The sequence below is a fragment of the Lupinus angustifolius genome, chromosome LG11, assembly GCF_001865875.1.
Source record: "Lupinus angustifolius cultivar Tanjil chromosome LG11, LupAngTanjil_v1.0, whole genome shotgun sequence".
Lineage (NCBI taxonomy): Eukaryota > Viridiplantae > Streptophyta > Magnoliopsida > Fabales > Fabaceae > Lupinus > Lupinus angustifolius.
In genome coordinates, this window is record NC_032019.1 from 31,919,912 (window position 1) to 31,940,274 (window position 20,363).

Consider the following 20,363-nt stretch of genomic DNA (forward strand, 5'->3'; position numbering starts at 1 on the left):
GTTCTCCACCGGGTCGCTTGTGCTTGATTTTTGCCTATTGACATATTAAGCGCGAGACATACTCTGCTACTTCCTTCTTCATATCGGACCACTAGAACATATTCTTCATATCTTGATACATCTTGGTAGCTCCAGGATGAATACTTAGCTTGCTCTTATGGGCTTCATTCAAAATTGCCATTCTCAAATCTGGGTCACTTGGCAAACAATTCGATTCTTTCATCTTAGTACTCTATCAGTTCCTTCTTGAAATTCCAGGGCTCTTCCTTCAGCCAACAAGGTTCTCTTCTCTTGTAGTTTAGTATCAGAACATTTCAAACCTTTAAGTTGTTCTAGAAATTCATTGGTTACTATAAGCATACCTAATGTCAAGCTCTTAGGTCTTACTTGAATAGCAGGGCTCAAATTTCTAAAATCCCCTATCAATTCCATTTCTCTGACCATCATGGTTCGCATGTATAGAAACTTCGTACTCAAGGCATCAGCCACCATATTAGCTTTCCCAGGGTGGCACTGAAGGTCAAAGTCATAGTCCTTGAGGAATTCAATCCATCGTCTTTGTCTCATGTTCAGTTCCTTCTGGTCGAACACATACTTCAAGATTTTATGATCACTGAAGACTTCAAATCTCACCCCATAGAGACGATGCCTCTAGATCTTGAGAGAAAAAATGATCGCAGCCAACTCCAAGTCGTGTGTCGGATAATTCTGCTCATGTGGCTTTAATTGTCTTGAAGCATAAGCCACCGCCTTTTTCTGTTGCATCAACACACAACCCAAGCCTTGCTTCAACGCGTCACAGTACACATTGTAGTTCACATTCGGGTCTGGAAAAATCAATACATGCGTTGTAGTCCATCCCTTCTTCAGCTCTTGAAAATTCTCTTCACACTTTGCCATCCAGACGAAGGCTTTGTCTTTCCTTGTTAGCGTAGTTAGTGGAAAAGCCAACTTCGAAAATCCTTCAATGAACTTCCGATAGTATCCTACTAAACTAAGGAAACTTTTGATCTCCATCACTGATTTCGGGGAATTCCATTCCATCATTGTTTATACTTTAGCAGGGTCCACATCAATTCCTTCGCTTCATATTACATGCACGATAAAATTCACTGATTCCAGCCAAATTTCGCACTCCGAAAGTTTGGCATAGAGTTGGATGTCCTTTAAAATTTGCAACACTATTCTCAGATGCTTCGTATGTTCATCTTGATTCTTCGAGTAAATCAGGTTATCATCAATAAACGCGACTACAAATGTGTCGAGGTACGGGTGAAAAATCCTATTCATGTAATCCATGAATACTGCAGAAGCCTTGGTTATACCAAATGGCATCACGAGGTATTTGTAATGGCCACAACGCGTCCGAAAAGTTGTTTTCGAAATATCTTCCGACTTCACGCATATTAGGTGGTACCCTGACCGAAGATCGATTTTTGAAAACATGGTAGCTCCTCTCAGTTGATCCATCAAGCCGTCAATTTTTGGAAATGGGTACTTGTTCTTGATGGTAACTTTTTCAATTGTCGATAGTCAGTATACAACCGCATACTGTCATCATCCTTCTTCATAAATAACACTCGAGCACCCCATGGAGAAACACTAGGTCTAACGAACTGTTTTTATAGTAAGTCTTCCAATTGCTTCTTCAACTCAGTTAACTCCAATGGTGCCATCCTATAGGGAGCTATAGAGATCGATCTAGTTCCAGGAACCAGATCGATAGCAAACTCTATGTCCTACACTAGGGCAAACTAGAAATATCATCCGAAAAGACTTCGGATAAATCCCTAACTATGGGTAGGCTCTGAATATCTTCTCCAATGATGCTATCAACATAAATACTTGAGCTCCATCTTTCAAGAGTTTCTTCATTTGATTGGTAGTGGTGCTTTTGGTTTCATAATAGGATTCGATGGGTTTTTAGGATCGCTAAAGATTACTGTTTTGTTAAAGTAGTTCAAGAGAACATGGTTGTTGGATAACCAGCACATTCCTAAGATGATATCTAATTGGGATAAGGGTAGACATATTAGGTTACTACAAAGGTGTAGTTGTCTAGTATTATGGGACATTGGGAACACATAGTTGACACTGTGACGGGTTCGTTGGTGGGTGTTGATACAATTAGGTCATAGGGTAAGGATACTATAGGAAATTCTAATCAATTTACAACATCATTAGATATGAAAGAATGGGTCGCTCCCAAATCAAATAGCAATAATAAAGAAATCTCATTAATACAACATGTACCTTGATGAGGTCCTCATCGTCCTCAATATCAGCTCCGCTCATGGTGAACACCCTTCCTTTGGCATTAGGTCTAGCCGCTTGAACAATATTCACTTATTCTCTTTTCAGATTAGGGCATGTAGGCTTGATGTGTCCATGCTGGAAATGATAGCATACGGGGCAGTTGACACTGAAATGCTTCCCCTTGCACTTCGAGCACCAAGGTGGTGTATTGTTGTTATTGTTGTTGTTGTTTCCCGATCGGAAGCCTCTATTGTTGAAAGGCTTCAAGTTCCTTTGTTCGTTCCTAGATGGTGATGTATAGGGCTTCTGGTTGGGTTGAAGGATTTTCCCCTTCCATGCCCTGGACCGAAATTCCTTTGGGGTTCATAGGAATTTCCAGGTAGAATGACACTCTTTAGTGCCGCATTCCTTGCCTTTACACTTTCTTCACATAGTCCACACTTGTTGACCAAAGTTGGGAAATCTAGTATTTGTTGATGTACGAACATCACTTTCAAGTCCTGTCTCAGTCCATCCTCACACTTGGTACACTTGGACCTTTCGTTCCCCACTTGATTGTAGTGTGGGGCATATCTCGCCATATCTTCAAATTTGACAGCATTTCCCCAACAGTCGTGCTCCCTTGCTGCAGAGGCAGGAACTCCATCTTTTTCTTTATCCTGATGTCTACAGGAAAGTATTTTTGTAGAAATCTTTCCTTGAAAGTTGTCCAGTTGACAACTTGTTGTTCATGCGTTATCTGGTAAAATCCCATCAGTTTTCAGCCTCCTTTGTCAGCATATAGGTCGCATAGGTGACCTTTTGTTCCTCAGTGCACATTAGTGCCCAAAATATTCTCTCCAACTCCTAGATCAAGTCGTTTGCAGCATCAGGTGCAAAATCTCCTTCAAACTTTGGCGGTTGGTAATGATAGAACTCATCCAAACTTCTATACTGAGTTGGTCCTTGAGTTGGTTGTTGTTGTTGCTTATTCAGTTGATGCAAGTTAGAATTTACATTTTGAATTGTTATTCTCATTGCAATCATGAAGTCGAGGTTAGCAGCTCCACGTCCAACCATCGTAAATCTGTGAACATCAGATGGGTATGAGATACTTCTTCTACCGAAATAACCCATGGTTTGTATTTTCACTCGAATATTACTACCAAACACTTGAACACACAAAGTCACAGAAGAAAACATGTAAGGTCATGCCCAAGGCCGGATAGGAAAGAACAGTTCTGATACTGCGTTGTAATGTCCCAAAGAATACTTTATGAATATTGTGATTAAAATGAGAATTTTTTTGAATATGTCATTAAAAATTGTTTCACTTACATTCTTTTTTTTTTTGAGACATCACATTCTTAGTAACATAAACTATGGACAATCAATGACGGTTACCTAACGATAACTAAAAATGATGCAATACTTTCCCGAATACTTCTTTATTAATAATTAGAATTGACCCTACAACATGTATAATATCCTACAACATGTATAATGAGGTGTTGCTTGGTCAAGTAAAATGTTATTATAGAATACAAAGGCATAATCTAATCATTTCCCAACTGAAGCTATACAAAATAGGCTGAATTCTTCAGCAATACAAAAGTATCCTACACAGATACCCTAACCCCAAAAAGCAAAAAGGAAAAGGAAATAGCTCCTAACGGCTAGCTTCAGCACTAACGAGGACAATGGAACCCTCACTCGCGTCCTCGTCCAGCTCGGAGTCCTAAGAGAGATCTATCACCTTCATAGAGTCCTCTATGTCGACCAACTCCATACAATGCTCATCTTCATATTCCATTTCCTCCATGGTATCATAGGCAGAACTCCACGACCTAATCCTTGTCCTAACATATGCCTGTGATTTTGCATTGTACGTCGAGCGACTCTCCTTGGCAGTGTAGAACGGGTCACATCATTCCAACTCCTTAACCGCATTTTCAGTCCTGCAATAGCTGGTCGACAAGGAGTCGAAGACTGGGTGGATGACACAGTAGGTATCGACCTCTAGCTTGGTAGAGTGAACGAAGTCTCCATGACTGCATGGTGAAATGGAAAGTGCATAGTGATGTCGTCACACACCATCTCCAGCTCCAAGCCACAAGGGCCTGTGTAGGTATAACGGTCCCCACCAATTCTCCATGCCCCCTCCCAGGACATCGAGAATCAGTAGATCTGAATCAGCACAGATTTGTCCATCTGGACAAGGACGTGTACCGAAATACAAGCAGAACGAAAATGAGTAAGACACATAATGAATATTTTTCATCGACAACATGGAATTATATAGAATATTGCATCCAGACATAACACACATAATATACATACTATGTTATCACATACGTAAATATAAATGATAAATGATGTTTGTAACTTAGGATATGGGGGTCAATATCCACGAGTTCAGCATATGAATGCTATGTTTAGTTCATCCATCCTTACACCAATATCCTCCCAATAAACTATTCAGAAACAATCAAGATTATAGGTCCCAAAACAAGCTGATTTCAACGCACCCACTTATTCCTCGCAATGATATATGATCAATCTGTTCTAATGGAACTGTCCATTTCAGGATGGTGTCATATGAAACACTTTTTGGGCATCCCTCTCATCAATCCTGATTGCAAAAAGGGTTGTTAGAGATTGTCTAGTTTGCGCTGTCAGAAATGTCCGATTCAAAAGAATTCCTAATCTAGGAATAAAGGGGACTCATCTCACCTAGACTCTCCCTCAAGGCTTTTCCTGACGCATCACTGCCATCACCATCCCTCTCAACATCTCGGGCTCATTCATGTCCAGTAACTTTCCTCTCCACTAATTCATTGTTCATAATGAGTATACACACTAACCGAGGTTAGCCGATTAAATATTTTAATCATTATTTATTTTACATGGTCGACCCAGCCTAAGACATCTCCCAAAGGAACACTTCTTGTGGGGCCCAATCTTACATCATAACATAAAAGAGGAATAATATCCTCACCACTACGAACCATCATTGAATCACCCTAGACGGGCCAATGGCTAAGCCACTTACGGTCACTCTCTTTTCACTAAGAACCACTTACAAACAATTCCAACATGATCACTCTCTTTTCACTAAGAACCACCAATATAAATTTACTACCCTTTTAATATTTGTTGATGATTTAATACTTGGTGGCAATGATATTGATGAAATCATTAAAGTCAAACAAATACTTGACAAATAATTCAAAATCAAGGATCTTGGTTCTCTCAAGTACTTCCTTGGATTAGAAGTTTCATACTCCAACCAAGGTATTTGTCCATGTTAAAGAAAATATGTACTTGATTTATTATCTGACACTAGTTTTTTATTGTCTAAACTTGTTCCAACTCCTATGGTAAAAAGCCCACACTTACACCAACATGACAGTGCACCTTATGATAACCCTGAAATTATAGACAATTGGTTGGAAGATTACTTTACCTAACCAATTCCAGGTCTGGCTTGAGTTTTGCAATTCAACAGTTGAGCCAGTTCACGACCAACCCAACCATAAATCATCGTAAAGCCATGACAAGGGTCCTTAGATACATCAAAGGGTCCCCTGGCCAAGGCTTACTATATTCTAACACTTCCATTTTACATTTAAAAGGGTATAGTGATTCGAATTGGGAAACATGCCCAGATACAAGAATGTCTATCTCTGGATATTGTATGTTTTTAGGCGACTCACTCATTTCATGGAAGTCCAAGAAATATAACATTGTTTCAAGATCTTCTTCTGAGGCTGAGTATCATGCCTTGGTCATAGCTTCTTGTGAAGTTCAATGGCTCACTTACTTGCTAGGTGATTTTTGTATTGTTTTCAAACAACCATCTGTTCGATTTTGTGATAATGATTAAGCTAGGTACATTGTTGCAATTTCAGTTTTCCATGAAAGAACTTAGCATATTGAGATTGATTGCCACATTGTTCATGAACGCCTTCAACATATATTCTATCATCTATTACCTATTAGAACTAGTGATCGAGCTGCTGATATTCTCACTAAAGCATTGAAACCAACCATTTTTAATACTTTGATTTCCAAGCTGGGAGTTACTAACATATATTCTCCAGCTTGAGAGGGGAAGACGTCAAGCAAGAATTCTAGTCTGACCGTGCCGGGAAATGGGTCGTGATCAAGGAAGCTGGGCATCATGATCGTGCCACTACTTGAGTCATGATCAATCTGACTATGCCAGGAAATATGCCATGACCGAGTAAAATGTCAAGTTCTGACCATGCCAGGAATTGGACCATGACCGAGAAAGTGCATCATGCGCATCAACCATAATGCATCATCTGACCGAGGCTTCATGCATTAGGCAAACCAATCTGACCGAGACTTGGTGCATCAGGCTAGGCTTCCTGACCGTGTCTTGGCGCATCATTTTGACTGATATTTGGAGCATCATACAAGGCCATCTGACTGTGATTAGGTTGGCTTATTGGCACACTAAAACTAGCATGAGTGCATCAGTTTTATTTTGTTTGGGACATTTTTATGATACTTTTAGAAAGATAGAATTGTAGTCTAGCACTTAATTTTAGCATGTGATTACATAAGAGTTAGTTAAGTTTGTTAAATTGATAGAATTATTTTCTAGTTATTAGAATGGTTTTTAAGATCCAAGTAAGCTAGTATATATACATGTTGTATATTCCTTTCCAAATCAATAAAATTTCATACACATTCATTCTTCTAATATGATTTCAAACTCCTTTATGGCTTATTCACATTAGAAATAGTCATCTTAGATAAATATGTAAAGACATGAGCTCTATGAAAAGTGAAGGTCTAACATTCTATTTTCATTCTTGGAATCTGTCAAAAGCAAATCTCCAAATATCTTATCACCTAAAAAGGCAAGGAACAAGTACTATTTTCCTTGTGCACCTAAAAAAGTGTTATTATCCTTGAGCCTGAAACTTATTACTTAACTTTGGAATGTATTGTAACTTCTATGCAGAACTCTTCAATTAACGGTCTTATATAAATCCGGGGCTTGAGACTTTGAGTAATAGGCATAATTAAAGCCATAATTAACTCTAGCCTTCTAATTTTCTTACTTTTCCGCACCCAATAGTAATGTGACACTTCAACTATGGAGATTTCTTAAGAGAACCAATAAAACATTGCTAACACATTAAAACTTAATTCTAATCAAAATTTAGTCATAAATAATAGCATCAAAAAACATAATTACACTTGTCTCTAAGTATATGTGACGTATGTATCTTCATACAAGTTTTTCCCATTTCCTAATAAAGGGTATTAGTCTTTGTTGTTTTTCTACTTGATAGATCTAAATGAAGTTATTATTAAATGTGCAATAACTATACTTGATTAGGAGATTATTGGATATATTCAAATATATATACTCACATTAATTATAAAAATGTATAAGTAAAAAAAACTCATAAAAAATATATATATTTTAATAAAAATATTATATATCTTAGGTGTAATCGGACCAACTCGTAGTTGGTTGCTCCGATAGTGGTACTAATAAACAGTAGTACATGATTAGAATATACAACATGTCAATAATTATGTATAGAGTAATGTTAGTATACAGAAAAGGCAGAGACAAAAGCAGCCAAAAAGCAAAAGAAGAAAGAGAATAGGCACAGCTCATGTTTATGAAAACGATAAGAAAAGTAGAGTTGCATATGCCAATGCTATTTTTCTGAATCAATAATTGATTGCTATGGTTGAGTAGGGCTTTTTCTGGCGTTTACTCCAAAATATTCGTTAACCAATTATCTGATTCTTTGTTATGAGAAAAAATTACACGAAAACCCTTATAATACGATAAATATATTTATGTTTGTTAGTATAATTATTTATAATTAAATTTTAATTAAAATTAAATTTTAATGTGATGGAAAAATTTAATTGGTTATCACTAAATACAAGTCTTTCTCTTTAAGAACATCTTTATCACCAAATACTAAATTCATTCTTATTTTTTGTTTCAATCATTATTTTATAATTTATTATAATCTTCTATGAAATAAAAATAAGATTTATTTTTTTTTCACAATGTCAAATATTGTTCTTATTTTTATTTGGATCTCACAATCTACCTCATTCTTAACCAAACATCTATTTTTTTTTATCATCACTTCTTATTTTTATTTAAAAACAAAAATTATAAAATAAAAATGTTACTATAGAGAACAAAGTAGTGATGTTCTTGTTAATAATCTTAAAAACAGTTGTTGTAAATAACATATAATGACTTTGCTAGATGAAAGTTGACATAAACTTTAATTTTTTGTTCATTTCTTTTTTTGTTAAATGGTGTAGACCGTCTAAAGTGAATAACATAAAACACTAATATAATGCAATATGGATATGAGAAAAATTAATATAAGATTAACCTAATTAAGTATAACATTAAAGGAGAAGAATAATGTCTTACAAATTAACATTGGATGTTAAACATGATAAATATTCATCTTTTATTTAATTATTACTACATTTTATACATGTATATGGTGACTATTTTGAAGTATATGACTATTCTTTCTTAACAGACATAGCCAAATATAATAAGTCACAGTTATGTATGTTGGTGCTAATGAAACATAACACAACCTCACTCACTCAGAAACAAAGAAACAAAGATGGTTTCTGAGAACTCCCTCTCTTCTTCTAAACGATCATCACCAGCTACTACTCCTAAGTTCTGCAACTCATTCACTACTAGGTACTTCTTCACCAACAACCTCATACTTCTCTTTCTTGGTTTCATTTTATAGTAATATAGTTAAATATGTAATTTCATGTGCTTGTTAATTACACTAGAGTTCATTTTATTCATGTTCTAGTCAATTGCTTTTGAAATTCAAGTATATATATGTCAAGATATAAGTTCTAGATTGTGCATTAATGAGTTGTTGATCTAAATTCTTGGAAAAGTTCAAGGAGAATTGCATGCTTAAAGTCAATAATCTTGACATGCTGTGAGCTTTAAATCTTCCATTCCTTTATATTGTGTTAGAAATTTGGTAGGAGTGGAAGGAAGGAACCAAAGGATGCAAGGGAATTCTGAATCTTATGTTTAGTTTCCTTTTATGGCAGGATTTTTGCTGATGTTGCTGGTGACATTACAATTGTTATTGATGGAGAGTCATTTCTGCTACACAAGGTACATTTCTCCTTTCAATGTGCAATTAACAACCTCTTTGACATTACATGTCTTATAGTTGTGCAGTAAAATTTCTCTTAAACTTGAGTGTTACCTTCCTATCACATATGACATATGATGCACTCTATAATTTTATCCATCTAGCTTAAATCATATTGTTTACATCTTCCTCAATTTCTTTGTCATCTTGTATGATTGACTCACGATAATTAAAATCGGTGAGTTGATGTATGTTATGATCTTCGATCTTTACCTTTACAATAGGATTTGTTTACCTCTTGCTAAACTTACACTCTATATACATCGTCTTGTTTCGACTTATACGAAAGCTATGTGCTTTTAAAGTTTGTCTCAATATTTTCAGCTTCCCAATTAATTCAATTTTTGATTATTTAACTTGGACAATATCATATGCAAAAAGCATGCACTAGGGCACTAGTTCATAGATAAGCTTACTAAGCACATTCAAACCAGTGTAAATAAGTATGAGCTTAATGTTGACCCTGAATGTAGTCTTATAGCAATTTGGAAATCTCGTGAGATTTTATCATATATTCTCATAGTAGTCTTAGCCCCATCATATATCCTTAATTGCTTGAATTAAGGTAATTTGAACCGCTTTCTTCTCTGGAGCTTTCCAGAATACCTCTTTAAGAACCTTATTGTACGACTTCTTTAAATCAATAAAAATCATGTGCGGTAAAAATCATGTGCGGGTCCCTTTCGTCCTCATGATAAAATGACAAATCTATCGTTGGTTGGGTTAACATTTGTTTTGTGTGTTATCCATGTAAAAAGTGATATAGATCAAATTAATGTGAGATGAACTTTATTATTGGTCGAAATATCTTACATTGTAGCACCGCTGGATAAATTATGGGTGAGGATGTTAGTGTAAAAAATGGTGAGATAAAAAAAGTGATGAGATTCACATTACCTCCCTTTAGCTTCTTTTGAGCACATATATATTTTCTGCACTGCACCAATCAACTCGTAATCTTTTAAAAACTAATCTCTAACTTTGTCCTGATACATTCATGAAGTTTCCCTTGGTGACCTTAAGTGGCAAGATAAGGAAGATGGTTGCTGAAGCTAAAGGTTCAAATGTTTCAAACATGGAGCTCCTTAACTTTCCAGGGGGACACCAAACATTTGAACTTGCCATGAAGTTCTGTTATGGCATGAACTTTGAGATCACAACATTCAATGTTGCAAGACTTCATTGTGCTGCTGAGTTCCTTGAAATGACAGAAGAATACAAGGAGCAAAACCTCATCTCAAGAACACAGACTTATCTGAATGATATTGTCTTTCAAAGTCTTCAAAAATCAGTTGAAGTACTCTCCACATGTGAGATAATGTTACCTACAATAGTTGATGAGATTGAAATTATTTCAAATGGATGTGTTGAAGCTATTGCAATGCATGCATGCAAGGAGCAACTAGTTTCTACGTTATCAAAGTTAGACTGTGATGATGAATCTAGAGAACTAATAACGGATACTAATTGTGTTGCATGGTGGGTTGAAGATCTCTCAGTATTGCATATTGATTCCTTTCAAAGAGTTATATGTGCTATGTTAAGAAAAGGTGTTAGGTCAAATAGCATTATTGCTTCACTCATGCATTATGCTCAATCATCATTAAAGGGTATTGGGAAATCTCAATTTCTGAATAATCCATCAAGTTTAGAAAATGATCAAAGTGTCATTGTGGAAACTCTTGTAACTCTATTACCAATAGACAAAAATAAAAACTCTTCCACTATTCCATTGACATTTTTGTTTGGAATGTTAAAGATGGCTATCATGTTAGGTGCTACCATTCAGTGTAGGCTTGAGCTTGAAAGAAGGATTGCATTAAGGATGGAAATGGTTTCATTAGATGATCTTCTTATTCCATCTGTACAAAGTGGGGACTCTTTATTTGATGTTGATACAGTTCATAGGCTGCTTGAGAATTTCTTGAAAAGAATTGAAGAGGAAGAAACTGAAGATTATGGTTATGAATCTGATGGATTTGGTTCTTATACTGGCCATGGTTCTTTGTTAAAAGTAGGGCAGCTTATTGATGCTTATTTAGCAGAAATTGCTCCTGATCCTTACTTGGGTCTGCAGAAATTTGTTGCTTTGATTGAGATATTGCCTAATTATGCTAGAGTCATTGATGATGGTCTTTATAGAGCTGTGGACATCTATTTGAAGGTAAATCTTTTTTGTACTCGGTTCTTCCTTATATATTTTCCCAATGTTTTAAATTGGGGTTGTGATCGGCTGATTGCGATTGTGATAATGGTTGTAGTTACTACAACTGCAGTTTTTACGACCATGGCGATATGAATTATTTTATGATTAAAAACATATTTTTGAATTCGATGCGCCCTAATGCCGTCTAAATGTGGTTGCGTTGTGGCTCGATGTGGCCACATCATTGTAATTCAGAGTCATACCACACTGCAGTGTGATGTAGTTGTAGTGGTCAGTACAAGCGCAATATTGCAGTCGCATCAGGTAATGTGACCATAATTTAAATGTAACGGTTGTCGTTAATGTGATTGTAGTCATTGTGATCCGGATTACGGCAGTTGTGATATGAATTATTTTCTGATTAAAAAATATTTTTGAATTTGATACGCCTAATACCGTCCAATGTGGTTGCATTGCGGCCACCTCATAGTGATTCAGAGTCACACCACAATTGCATTATGATCCACTTGCGGCAACGATAACTACAACTAAAATATTACAACTGGAATATTACAACTAGAATATTACAACTAGAATATTGCGGCTGCATAAGATAATCCAGTCCATAATTTAAATCACTATTACTTTTTATTCATTTTGTGACAATTTTGCTAGTTATTTTTGAACTTGGTCAGGCACATGCATCACTAACAGAAGAAGAAATAAAGAAGTTATGCAAGTTGATAGAGTGTGAAAAACTATCTGAAGAAGCATGCAACCATGCTGCACAGAATGAGAGGGTTCCACTACAAATGGTGGTTCAAGTCCTATACTTGGAACAGCTTCGTCTTAAGAATTCATTGTCAGCGAGTTCAGGAGATATTCTAATGTCTCAGAGAATAAGCAGTGGTGTTCCAAGTGCAGCCATGTCTCCTAGAGACAACTATGCTTCGCTGCGCCGCGAGAATCGGGAGCTGAAGCTTGAGATATCGAGAATGAGAATGAGGCTTAGTGAGTTGGAGAAGGAGCAGATGGTTATGAAAGAAGGGATGGGTGATAAGGGAGGGAATGGAAAAACATTCTTGAAGAACATTTCTAAGGGAATAGGTAGAATTGCAATGTTTAGTGGTCAAGCAGAAGGGAAGAAACAGAAATCAAGTAGGAAAACTGATAGGAGTAGTAGGAGATTTTCTCACATAGATAGATAGATATTGTTCTTCATAGTGAAACTAGTGTTATATAGGTTTATTGCAATGTTTATTGTTGGATTCTCATGTCCCTATAATCATTAAACTAGCTTCTAAATAGTTGAGGTTGCCGTTATTGCTACGGTTCTGATACGAATTAGGATTCTTGCTATGCGGTACTTATTTTGCAAGTAATGTGACTCAAATGCATGTGATTACATTACAGTCAAATAATTATGATTTAATATCACACCATAATTATAATATTACAGCTACATCTGTGATCGGAAAGACTACCTAGCAGGCTAGCACTTAATATTGCCCATTTCTGGATGAGCTACCTTGTCCAGTAATTAAGGTAGAGCCCACAAAAGGCACAACCGGAAATGTGGGAGACGTGTTGGTTCGTTGCAAAAAGTGTGAGCCACCTGGAAGGCATTGAGCGGGAATCCGTGACATATGCTCCACACGCCTCTGCTTTACAGCACGAGCCAGAACGCGAGGCATAATATCATAAATTATATAATCACTTTTTTGGTGGACATAAAATATGATAAATTGCCTTTTGCTTTTCTACTTCAAAGTTTGATAACAAGATAAAACTATCATTTATTCTATCTTGTTTGTCAGATAGTATATTATATAACCAAGGGAGATTTGAATTAGAAACTAACATGATAATATATTCTATATCCCCATGCTTCTAATTATTTTGATGAAGGGTTGACAATAGTTAATGATACTGGGGAACGGGATCCTCTGTCCCATACAAGTTCCTGTCCAATGTCCCTAATCAATCAGTGTTTGCCAACAAATCAAAACTAATACCTCAATTTATTTTTATTTTATTAAAATAATATATTATTTCATATGTCAATATATGAGTGGAACAGAACAGGAATGAGGACACCAAATTGGGACAGGTGATCCATGATACGGGGTGGCTGAGAATTCTTTCATTTTTTTAATAGGTGACAGCTATATTGTATTAGTCTTCCAAAATTATTTGCCAATACATAAAATGAAGATTGTTTATCTTAAATTATGTCCCAAATTATATAACATGTTTCAAATAAAAAAATAATGTATCTTTAATTTTCTTAATTAATATAACATGTTTTCTTGTCACGGGACAAACTTTAGGACATACATTAAAACAAGAGATCCTTATTCCTATAAAAAAGCTGTCACAACAAGTTGAACATATAATGCTTGCATTTAGTTTGTTTCAGCTTATGGTGGATTTATTCGACTCGAAACTCAAACTGAATTTAAAATGAGTTATGTTTTTAATAAAAATTTGGCTCGATTAAAATTTGGAAACTATTCAATTTGACTCAAATTTTGGAATTGAGTTGAAATATATTTAAGTCAAATTGGACTCATTTATTTACATCGTTTATATACCCTTAACTATCCTTTGTTCTCTCTATCCCTTCTGTTATAACCTTAACCAATTATTACATCATTTCTGCTTAGTTCTTATTCTTCACACTAAATCCTTAATTTATTATTCGTAAGGAAAAGATCGAGATGATGGATACCGTAGTTAACTTGTTGTTGGAGAACTTGTCCGATATACTTAAGAGTGAAGCAAAACTTCTTTATGGTGTAGAAGCCAAAGTAAAGTTGTTCCAGCAAGAGCTAGAAAGGATTAAGGGCTTCCTCAAAGACTCTGAAGGGAAGCAAGATGAGTTTGAAACAGTGAAAGCTGTGATCAACCAAATCAAAAATGTTACCTATGAAGCTGAGGATGTCATCGACAAGTACATCGTTGATGTTGTCATTCACAGAAGAAGAGGCTTGCTCGATCAATTCCTCCATGGCTTTGATCATGCAATAATGCTTCATAATGTGGACACACAAATAGAGACAATCAAGGACAAAATCAAGGATATCTATGACAACAAAGACAAATACAACATTGTTGAAGGTGAATCTTCAAAAGCGAAGAAGGAAGAAGCGGTTACAGTGGCGGAGGAGGTGCAAAAACGAAGGACCAATGTAGAGGAGGATGATGTAGTGAAGAAGATAGTGAGACTCAGCTATGAAACATTACCTTCAAAATATAAGCCTTGTTTTTTGTATTTTGGAATTTACCCCGAAGACTATGAGATTAATGTGAGACAATTGATCCAATTATGGATAGCTGAAGGGTTCATACCAGAAGATGACATAATGAGTCAAGAGGATGTTGCTGAAGAATACTTGGAAGAGCTTATTCGTCGTAACTTGATCCGAGTGGAGAGTAGAAGAACTGACGGAGGTGTTAAAACATGCCGAATCCATGATCTTCTACGTGAAATTTGTATTAATGAGAGCAAAGATGATAACTTTTTGGAAGTTCGAACAAATATCAACATTTCAAAAGAAGGCAAACCTAGGAGACTGTCTCTCCATTGTCGCACTGATCATTATATGTTGGAAGGATCATGTGACCATTTAAGTACTCGTTCCTTGTTCAGCTTCAACAAAGTCAACTATGATGCTCTGGAATATAGGACATGGCTTCAGAAGAATTTCAAGTTGTTAAGATTGTTGGATATGGGGCAGGTGAAAGGTTCATCATTTGTGCTTGATGAAATTGAGGACTTAATTCATCTAAGATACATAAGAACAAGAGACAACTCATCATTCTTCTTAAAAAGTTCAATATATGATCTTTGGAATCTAGAAACTTTGGACTTGAGGGGGTCGAAATTATTCGACTTGCCTCCAGGAATATGGAAGCTGGAGAGACTGAGGCATCTACATATGTCAGGATCACAAGCAACACTTTCAGATATTCCTAGGAGAAAGATCTTATTCAATTTGAAAACCCTCTCGGTTGTTTGTCTAGATAAAAAAACTGTGCAACAATTGGAAGAAGGTAAGTTCCCCAATCTAAGAAAACTGGGAGTTAATTTTTTTAGTCCCGGTACTTCCATTGAATATTTGCAAAGGCTCCAATGCTTAAAGCATCTAAGTACCATGAAAGTAATTTATGTGGATCAACCTCTAGGAAGTGTTAAAGGACTCCCACCAAACATTACCAAGATAACATTGGTTGGTGGTTTCTATTTGTCTGAAACCGTAAATATTTTGGGTAGCCTTCCTAAACTCCGCTACTTGAAAATATCAGGAAAATATATTTCAGATGAGCTTAACAGATTTAAACTAGAATGCAGTGATTCTGAAAGTTTCCAACAACTCCAAGTGCTTAAGATGAAAGATCTGGATATTGTTAGCTGGAATTTGAGCCAAGGTGCAATGCCTGCGCTTCAGCTTTTGGTCATAAATGGGTGTGAATTCTCAACCAATATCCCTAATGATCAGTCCCTGAAGACCTTAAAAGAAGTGCAGGTTTTCTGGTCTTCACAAGAAGTTGTTGAAAAGCTCCAAAATCTAGTGTTGAATGATGAATGTAAGCTCACTGTCTATGGTGCTGCTCATCAATAACAAAAATTTCCAATCTTGACAGAATAAAGTGGTATATACTGAAGGGCGTTACATTCAGTATTTACCAACAACTTCAGTTTGCTTTTTTCCTTTCATTTCAATACTCCTAATATTTTTATGGCTGTGTGGTTTCCTTTGTCTTCAAAAATTGTGTTTCATATTATTGTTTTCTTTTTTGCAATTGTATCTTTGTTTTATTATTACATGATTCCAATCTCTTACCCTAGGACAGTGTGTGCTTTCTAATTTTTGAGGTTGGAAGCCCTCTTTTGTATTACCTAAATAATGTTTGTTGTACATATCCACACTATAAAACTCTATAGTTTATATTGTTGCATGCATTGAATTGACATAAAAACATTAAAATGACTAAATTTATGACTAGCTTCGACTCTCAATCTCCCATATTATTGATTGTGCAATGATTGCTTGCTTCTTAGATGCCCAAGAGAATATTCCTGATCCAAGTGAGAAGACATAACCTGATGTGCTCTTAATGTCATCTATCGAACCTGCCTAATCACTGTCAATGTAGTCGTGCAATGTTGAGTTGGTGTTGGTCTTATACTGTATACCAAACTCTTTTGTTCCTTGTAAGTATCTAAGAATTCTTTTTCCAACTCAAAAGTGAATTTGACTTGGACTTTGCATGAATCTTGATAGAAGACTTGTAGTATACATGATATCTGGTCTTGTGGCAGTAAGATATAGAAGACTTTCGATCAAACTCATGTAGAGAGATGCATCTGCCTGTGGAGATCGTCCTTTTGTAGTTTCTCATTAGTCACGAGCGGATTAGCATCTAGTTTGTATTCACGCATCTGAAACTTCTTTAGTAGTTCTTTTATGTATTTCTTCTATGAGATGAATATGCCTTCTTTTCTTTGATTTACCTCAAATATGAGGAAGTAGTGCATTAAGCCTAGGTCTGTCATCTCAAATGTCTTCATCATGTCTTCTTTGAACTCTATTATCATCTTTATATTGTTTTTAGTGTATATAAGATCATATATGTACAAGGAAACTATTAAAATATCACATTGACCTTGGGTCTTAATGTATAGTGTAGGTTCACTCTTACTCCTCCTGAATCTTTTATCGATGAAGTACTGATCAATTCTACTGTATCATGCTCGAGGAGCTTGCTTCAAGCCATATAGAGCCTTCTTCAATCATAGTACTTTGCTTTTGTTGCCCTTTCTCATGAACCCTTGTGGCTACTCCACATAGATCTCTTCTTGAAGTACTCTATTGAGGAATGTAGACTTGACATCTAGTTGGTAAATATTTCACCCTCTTTCTGCTGCAAGAGCTATTAGAGCTCTTATAGTATCTAGACGAGCAACTGGTACAAATGTCTTATTATAGTTGATTCCTGGTTGTTTAGAGTAGCCCCTAGCTACTAGTCTCGCCTTGTGCTTCTATATAGTGCCTTCAAGATTAAGCTTTATTTTATATACTCATTTTACTTCAATGATGTCTTTATCTTTTGGACAATCTACTAGCTCCCACATGTTATTTTTTTCGATAATCTTTATTTCTTCTTCCATTGCCTTGACCTATACGTCTTGCCTTGATGCATCTTCAAAGCTTTCAGGTTCAACTATGGCTATGTTGTATGTCTCATATATATCTACCAAAGATCTTACTCGTCTCGGAGAAGATTCTAGTGAAGATTGTTCATGTGGGAGTGTAGTTGGCGTACCTGGATCTTTTGTTGCTTATTCTACTTCCCTTGTTACTTGTGGTTATTGTGTTAGTATGGAGATGTTGTGTCTCTTAATCTTACCTTGATTCTTGTTCCGAGTGACACTTTCATCAACTTCAACATCTCAGTTGATGATAAGTTTCTTCATTTCCAAGTTGTATATCCGATAATCTTTTGATTGTGTGCTATATCCTAAGAAGATGCCTCTTATCATCTTGTCTTCTAGTTTGGGCCTATTTTATTTTGGGACATGCATATAGCAGATGGATCCAAAGACTCTTAGATGTTTAGCTGATGACTTTCTATCGCTCCAAGCTTCTACAGGAGTTTTACCTTCGACTGCCTTTGTTAGATATATGTTCATTATGTAGACATCTGTGTAAACTACTTCGGCCCAAAATGTGTTTGACAAACCATTCTCCTTGAGCATCGATCTAGCCATCTCCATAACCATGCGATTTTTCCTTTCAGATACCCCATTTTGTTGTGGAGTGTAATTGAGTGTGAGTTTACGCTCTATGCTTTCATCCTCACAAAATTTATCAAAATTGCGAGAGTTGTACTCTTTGCCACGATCATTTCTGAGTACTCTTATATGTTTCTCGCTTTGCTTCTCGACAAAGGCCTTGAGCTTCTTGAAAACTCCAAAGACTTCTGATTTTTCTTTTATAATGTAGACTCACTCATGTCATTCTAGAGAGCTTTCCCACTTGAAAAGGGTAGTCTATGTTGCTTCCCAAGTACACATCCTTCACAAGCTCCTTCATTCTCTTGGATGCACAGAAGATCCTTCATCATTCTTTTATGTTATAATAGCTTTAAGGCTTGATTGTTAAGATGGCCAAATCTTTGATGCCATAACCATGACTCATCAACTTGCACCTTCATGGCAATGTTCGTAGCATATTTTCAAGTTATTGGAAAACTTCTATTTCTTTTCTCCATTTTAACTTGGGCTATTTCAAGCTTTCTATTATTGTCATATATATTGCATGTATCTCCCTCAATATGGAGAGAGTAGCATTTTTCCATCATTTGGCCAAGATTCACGATTTCAAATGCGAAAGTCCAAAGGGAAATAACTATTGGAGAATGTTATAAAGTATTGTTATGTGGTCTATCTGGTTGATAAGAAATGAGTCTTTATTTTTAGGAAAGGAGATTAGCTATTTGCAAGTATATTGAATTTAATGTAAATTAGATCTTGGACTTGATTTATAGTTAGTGTTGGACCACACTCACTTATTTTCACACAATGATGTATAAATCCATAGTCTTGTATTATGACTATTTGTAATAAAAACTAAGAGATAGAGTTTCATTATATTCTTTTTTTATTAGGTAAACACCTCATTAATGAATTCTTTTGCTTAACAAAAAAAATTAAAACTTTCATTATTATTATTCTTTTTGTTTTATTATCATAGGTATAAGACAACATATGAGATATGATTTAGATCAACAAATTTTCGTTCCTTTACATGGTACTTTAATTTAGGCTCTAAGTAGTGTAAAGTAAAATATCAAATAATTCTCTATGTTGACTTGATTATAGAGCATTATAACATTCAAACTCCTAAAACAATATACATAAATCTAAATTTGACCAATCTAAACAAAAAATTGAAAGAAGAATAAATTAAGACATACATTAGATGTAGCAAAATTATCCACAATTCATCCAAATTCAAAAAAATTAAATACATCCAAATCTGTCTATCAGAATTAATGGATTTAAATGAATATATCCAATAGATAACTTTAGTAATGAATGGATTTGAATTCATGGATATATTCATTTCAAAGGATATTCATTCCATCTAAAAATAAACATTCAAGAATGGTATTCTTTGTTCACAATCTTGTATATTTGTATGTGTATTTCTTTTTTATGTATTTTGTAGGATTTAGAATGAAGAAAAGAAGAGAAAAATACTCATGGTAAAAAAGACAAAGAAATCAAAAACCAAGGTGCTCAACCAGGCAGCTAAGCGTGGACCAACCTACGCTAAGCTGACCTGGACCAAGCTGCTTAAGCAAGAAGCTTAGCGGACATGTTTAGTCGCTCAGCCTAGCACCAGACTAGTCCTGGCACTGTCAGAATTCAGCTTGACACGGTCAGACACAAGCTTGGCACATGCCCAAGCTGCTGAACAAGCAGCTTAGCAGTCCAACCAAGCAGCTTAGCAGAGAACCAGACTCCTGACCAGATCAGCAAGCACCAGGCCACGTCCCAGCCAGCACAGTCAAAGCTGCTGAACAAGCAGCTTAGCGGTGCAATAGGTGTGCTAAGCGGTGTGCACCCAGACCTGACTTAACCATCAAGCAAACCATGAAGTCACCAATGACCTCACCTCAAGTAGCCCACCATAGGCTTTTCAGAGTAGCTCACAATAGCTGGTTTCATAGCTCACAACTAGCTTTGA

The 20,363-nt window shown here is 35.8% G+C and overlaps 2 protein-coding genes across 2 annotated transcripts; both read left to right on the plus strand.

Moving 5' to 3' along the window:
• Window positions 8,818-12,908, plus strand: LOC109359057 (BTB/POZ domain-containing protein At3g08570). The gene is made up of 4 exons (XM_019603569.1): window positions 8,818-8,977; window positions 9,352-9,418; window positions 10,462-11,622; window positions 12,300-12,908. The coding sequence occupies exons 1-4, from the start codon at window positions 8,895-8,897 to the stop codon at window positions 12,810-12,812; spliced, it is 1,824 nt and encodes a 607-aa protein (XP_019459114.1). The 5' UTR covers window positions 8,818-8,894; the 3' UTR covers window positions 12,813-12,908.
• Window positions 14,308-16,229, plus strand: LOC109359916 (putative late blight resistance protein homolog R1B-17). Its single transcript, XM_019604611.1, has one exon. The coding sequence runs from the start codon at window positions 14,325-14,327 to the stop codon at window positions 16,227-16,229; it is 1,905 nt and encodes a 634-aa protein (XP_019460156.1). The 5' UTR covers window positions 14,308-14,324.